The sequence below is a fragment of a genome, unplaced genomic scaffold (genome assembly GCF_019419815.1).
Source record: "Pyrus x bretschneideri cultivar Hongxiangsu unplaced genomic scaffold, Pyrus_bretschneideri_v1 Contig207, whole genome shotgun sequence".
NCBI classification, from domain to species: Eukaryota; Viridiplantae; Streptophyta; class Magnoliopsida; order Rosales; family Rosaceae; genus Pyrus; species Pyrus x bretschneideri.
Window position 1 is genome coordinate 54,666 of NW_025999510.1, and position 6,349 is coordinate 61,014.

Sequence of the window (6,349 nt, forward strand, 5' to 3'; positions counted from 1 at the left end):
ACGAGAGTGACACGCGGGTAACCTGTTTTGACACGATAAGAAAAATGCTATTTTGATGATTTTAATTTTTTAAACTACTAAAAAAAAACTTACTATAAAATGCAATAGATATAATGAATATGTATATATTGTTTATTAATTATTATTCTATATAAACTTTAAATTTTAAGTTTTATTTATTTATTTATTTTTATAGTATATTATAGGCAAAGATTGAGATTAAAAATCATAAAACACATTAAAAATAAAAATATCAAGTAATATAAAAATACCAAACACATAAAAAAATTATAATAATTAATTTCCCGCCTAATATTTCAAGAGTTTCATCCATTTCCCGCCTAATGTTTGGGAAATTTTGCAGCCTATATCCATCCATTTCCCGCCTAATATTTAACCCAAAGAAACTCTAAGTGTTAGTTAATGTATCGTTTTGATGGGATACGCATCCTATGAAACAAATTTCAATGATCCAACCGTCAAACTTGTTTATATATGCTTCGAGATCGCATACGCCAAAATTTGCAAAAAAAAAAAATATTCAGAGATCAAGAAACGAGACAAAACTTTTCAACAGTTATAAACGAAAAATCACGATTTAACGGTTGTTTTAACTCTGATTTTGATAATTTTTTACAGCTATACTCTTTGACCCTATATGAATATAATGAATGAATTCGATCTTCAATTTAAAATATTTACATTGGTGGATACCACAAAATCTTATGTTATACTTGATAAAAGTATAAATAAACTCTCTAGTGTTAGTGAATTTATCATTTTGATGGGATACGCATCTTACAAAACTAATTTCAACGATCCAACCGTCAAACTTGTTTATATATGCTTCGATATCGCATACACCAAAAATTGCAAAAAACAAACATTCAGAGATCAAGTAACGAGACAAAAAATTTTGACGGTTATAAACGAAAAATCACGATTTAACGGTTATTTTAACTCCGATTTTGATGATTTTTTTACAGCTACACTCCTTGACCCTGTATGAATACAATGAATGAATTCGATCTTCAATTTAAAATATTTATACTAGTGGACACCACAAAATCTTATGTTATACTTAATGAAAGTATAAATAAACTCTTAAGTGTTAGTGAATCTATCGTTTTGATGGGATACGCATCCTACGAAACTAATTTCAACGATCTAACCGTCAAACTTGTTTATATATGCTTCGAGATCGCATATGCCAAAAATTGCAAAAAAAAAAAAACATTTAGAGATCAAGTAACGAGACAAAACTTTTCAACGGTTATAAACAAAAAATCATGATTTAACGGTTATTTTAACTCTAATTTTGATGATTTTTTACAGCTACACTCATTGACCCTATATGAATACAATGAATGAATTCGATCTTCAATTTAAAATATTTACACTAGTGGATACCACAAAATCTTATGTTATACTTGATGAAAATATAAATAAACTCTCAAGTGTTAGTGAATCTATTGTTTTGATGGGATACGCTTCCTACGAAACTAATGTCAACGATCCAACCGTCAAACTTGTTTATATATGCTTCAAGATCGCATACACCAAAAATTGAAAAAAACAAACATTCAGAGATCAAGTAATGAGACAAAACTTTTCGACGGTTATAAATGAAAAATCACGATTTAACGGTTATTTTAACTCCGATTTTGATGATTTTTTATAGCTACACTCCTTGACTCTATATGAATACAATGAATGAATTCGATCTTCAATTTAAAATATTTACACTCGTGGATACCACAAAATCTTATGTTATACTTGATGAAAGTATAAATAAACTCTTTAGTGTTAGTGAATCTATTGTTTTGATGGGATACGCATCCTACGAAACTAATTTCAACGATCCAACCGTCAAACTTATTTATATATGCTTCGAGATCACATACGCCAAAAATTGCAAAAAACAAACATTCAGAGATCAAGTAAAGAGACAAAACTGTTCAACGGTTATAAACGAAAAATCACGATTTAACGGTTATTTTAACTTCGATTTTGATGATTTTTTACAGCTATACTTCTTGACCCTATATGAATACAATGAATGAATTCGATCTTCAATTTGAAATATTTACACTAGTGGATACCACAAAATCTTATGTTATACTTGATGAAAGTATAAATAAACTCTTAAATGTTAGTGAATTTATCGTTTTGATGGGATACGCATCCTACAAAACTAATTTCAACGATCCAACCGTCAAACTTATTTACATATGCTTCGAGATCGCATACGCCAAAAATTGCAAAAAACAAACATTCAGAGATCAAGTAATGTGACAAAACTTTTTGACGGTTATAAATGAAAAATAACGATTTAACGGTTATTTTAACTCCGATTTTAATGATTTTTTATAGCTACACTCCTTGACCCTATATGAATACAATGAATGAATTCGATCTTCAATTTAAAATATTTACATTAGTGGATACCACAAAATCTTATGTTATACTTAATGAAAATATAAATAAACTCTAAGTGTTAGTTAATGTATCGTTTTGATGGGATACGCATCATATGAAACTAATTTCAATGATCCAACCATCAAATGTGTTTATATATGCTTCGAGATTGCATACGCCAGAAATTGCAAAAAACAAACATTCAGAGATCAAGTAACGAGACAAAATGTTTCGACGGTTATAAACGAAAAATCACGATTTAACGGTTATTTTAACTCCGATTTTGATGATTTTTTTACAGCTACACTCCTTGATTCTATATGAATACAATGAACTAATTTGATCGTCAATTTAAAATATTTACAGAAGTGGATATATACCACAAAATCTTATGTCATGATGATCTATGAAAATTGAGGATTTTGTAAAAGGAATAACATGTAAGCTTTGAGTTCCATTGGCAAGGTTACATGGTCGTTTAGATTTTTAAAACCCTCCAAATCTCACGAACAATGTTATTTATTTTAGTGAAAAATTAATAAAATTAATAATAATTATTGTAGAAGTGTGAAAAATGTAATCACTCGTAATAAAAAGCTTTACAACTTTCATTAAGGGGTCAACTCCGAAATTTAGTATGCATATACTGATTTAGTATTATGTTTTACATTTTTTTGGGTCAAATTATGTTTTTCATTTTCATTTTTATTGATTTAAAATATATTTTTCTTAACGGGTAACGGGTCGGGTCATATTACCTGAAAATATTAACGGGTTGATTTCGGGTCGGGTCATATTACCCATTTACTTTAACGGGTATTACACGACACGACCCGTTAAGCTATCGGGTATGACACGAAAACGACACGAACACGAGAAACACGACACGAATGCCAGGTCTACCCATGATGAATTGGGGGGGGGGGGGCGGGCTTTGGCAGAAGAATCTCCGATGCCAAAAGTTAGAATTCTGAAAGAATGTGTTTAGGAATTTGTGAGTAGAGAATGACCTAGTATTTTAGTGGGAAAACATGGCTATTTATAGGGGAGTGACATACCCTATTTGGAGAATAGGGCTAGGCCACATATGGTCAAATTGTGAGTGTAATTGCAAGATATTATGTGAAATAATATCTTGCAATTAACTTGGCAATTAATCCCAAATTGAATAGGAAAATTGGGAGTTACCTTTTGAGTGAGGATTTGATGAGCAATGATGAGAGGGTTTTGAATAAATACCATTTTGATCACCTTTGACTCTTCCTTGATTGAGCCTTATTGTCTGTTGTATGTGCGTGAGAATCCTGGTGTGTCTCGAGGGTAATTTTTTTCCTTTTTACCAAAAAGTGCACGTGTTGGCTCCATAATTTTCTTAATTATTTTTAGCTCCACAATCGGCAGGACAGAATCCATGAGGGATGGATCTTTAATTGGAGGAGTCTAGATCTCTGTTCGATAGCTTGTGTTTAGTTAGGCAAACTTACGTCTTTACCAATATTATCTCTGACGCGAAACCCAACAACCAAGATCGAGAGCTTCACAGTAATTTAAACAGCCTTGCCTTCGGGCCATAGAACTCAAGGGTGAGAGATTCTTTTCTCGGCCGTGGTCATTTGTTTTGAAGTTTACCGCAATGCAAACCCACATCACACAGCACCACGCCACACTATAAGATATATATGCATGCACTGCAAATGCATAGTGCCAAACACAAATGGTTTGTTCTACTTAGATTTGGTTGTCCGTGTAAAATGGAAATGACAACTTACATTGACAAAATATATTACCTAATATAGTCAACTAGTACAATGTATTAGCTTCGGATTCAATTTCTTTCTCTAGAAAAAATCTCTAATCAAGGTAAAGAAAGCCAAGGAAAAGGCCCAGTTACTTGTAAGTAGCTTTTGTTTTGCTCTTCCTTGAGTTTTGTCCATCAGTTGAAAACCTTGGGAAACTATGGAAGCCAAGACGAACAGAGGCAGGCAAAAGACTGAGATGAAGACGATAGAAAAGGAAGATGATCGTCTAGTTGTCTTTTCGAAACGCCGATCAGGAATATACAAAAAGGCTACTGAGTTAGGGGCGTTATGCGGTGCACAAGTAGGCATTCTAGTGTTTTCGCCATTGGGAAAACCTCATTCCTTCGGTAATCCCTCTATTGATTATGTATTGAACCGGTTTTTACATAACCAGCAGGAGCCTATTCTCGAGGCCTACCGGCAGGAAAAAATACTCCAGACCATCGAGAACTATAATGAGTTGGTAGAGCACCTTGACGTAGTGAAAGAGTGCTGCAAGGCGCTCCGACAATTGGAAGAACAAAGGGGAAGCGGCGAACAGAAAGTCTGGTGGCAAGCTCCTATAAAGGATCTTGACTTGCAAGGACTCAAGCAAATGCATGATTCCTTTAAGCGTGTCGCGGATCATGTGAGCAGTAATCTCAGGCTCACACAAGGCAGTCGCTTTGACAACGGTACTGCCTCCACTTCTGCACCAGCCGTATCCAATCCCAATCCCAATCAATCTCATTAAGCGCGATTCAAGACTTGGTGCAACACATTGTTTGTTGTGATAGCAACCTATATTTAATAATTCACTCGTTGTCCTGTCTTTTCCTGGGAACACATAGGTTGCGTTGATTCCCCCAATTGTCCGTGGTTTTTTCAGTTTCTTGGATTTTGTATTTTTCAGTTAAATTAGTATCGACATGTCTAGTAATGGTTTCCGATTAATTAAGCAAAACTGTTACTGCAAGATAAATTCATCTGAGCTCCAATTTGTGAAAATAATAAGGTTGTAATTACATTAATAATCTACCTTAGATCCAAATTTAAAACTTTCTCCCAAATATGAACAAAAACTATAATGACAAACTTGATATCAGCCACAATATCTATGTATCCAGCTAAAAGATAAAGACAATTTACAAAACAATCCCAAATATCATCCCCAAACAATGCCTTAGAAAATTTCTCCTAAGTTCAAAGAATAAATATTACAAAGAATGAAAATAAAGTGACATAAGTTTACATAAATAAAAGTATCAAAAAATGTATGCTGTTTGTCCTTGACCCCAAAATAAAAAAGAGGAAATAAAAATGAAAAAATAAAAAAAATAAAACATACACCTATCAGGATCATAAAATTTCAATGGAGACCTTCATGGAAAAATTCACTGCCTAGCTCCACCATTAACACCAATCAGAGTGATCAAGGAGACTTCAAGTCAAAACTATTTTCTCTGCAATACCGAAGCTCCAACGAAATTTGCCTCTCCACCTGAAGTTGGCGGCGGAAATTCGCTATGAACATCTCTGCTCTTTGGTCAATATCATCTTGATCCGATGGATAGCTTATGTTCCTCTGAAGATGTCCCCTAGAAGACCCCGAGTCCTCCTCGGAGCTGTTCTCATCGGTACAAGCCGCTCTCAGCCCCGGGCGGTCATTGAAGCTCATCAACCGGTGGTTGCCAGAAATAGTACGGCCGATCACCGAAGCGATTCGCCAGCGACTCACGTTGAGGTTCAGTAGTAAGCTTACCTTCTTCACGGCCTTCCTAAGGCGGCTTAATAAAGACCACTTGTCCATCTTCATGTTAAATTGGGGAACGAAGACCAATGTTTTAAGTTGATGAATGTGATGTAAAAGAAATATGTGTTAATAATTAAGTTGCAATTGGTAAATATATATGTGTGCGGAATGAATATGTATGTACGAAGTTGCTTGGCAATTGGTGAATGATGCGTATAGAAATGAAAGAACGTGTTAATTAGTTGAAGGTTGGAAGAACTAATCTATCAGAGAATCAACAGTACTGGTCAAGAAATGATAATTCATTGGATACTATTGTCTTTTCTGCTAGCTTAGTGTTTAGATTTATATTAATTGTGTTGTGTACTTTCACTGAATTGAAGGATAATTTTTGAAATGT

At 33.8% G+C, this 6,349-nt stretch overlaps 2 protein-coding genes across 2 annotated transcripts; one reads left to right on the forward strand and one right to left on the reverse strand.

Annotated features, from left to right (window-relative positions):
* Window positions 1-4,374: 4,374 nt before the first annotated feature.
* On the forward strand, window positions 4,375-4,950 carry LOC125477254 (agamous-like MADS-box protein AGL61). Its single transcript, XM_048584200.1, has one exon. It carries the CDS (start codon window positions 4,375-4,377, stop codon window positions 4,948-4,950), a length of 576 nt encoding a protein of 191 aa, XP_048440157.1.
* Window positions 4,951-5,628: 678 nt separating this feature from the next.
* LOC125477255 lies at window positions 5,629-6,006 on the reverse strand. Its single transcript, XM_048584201.1, has one exon. The coding sequence runs from the start codon at window positions 6,004-6,006 to the stop codon at window positions 5,629-5,631; it is 378 nt and encodes a 125-aa protein (XP_048440158.1).
* Between the last annotated feature and the right edge of the window lie 343 nt (window positions 6,007-6,349).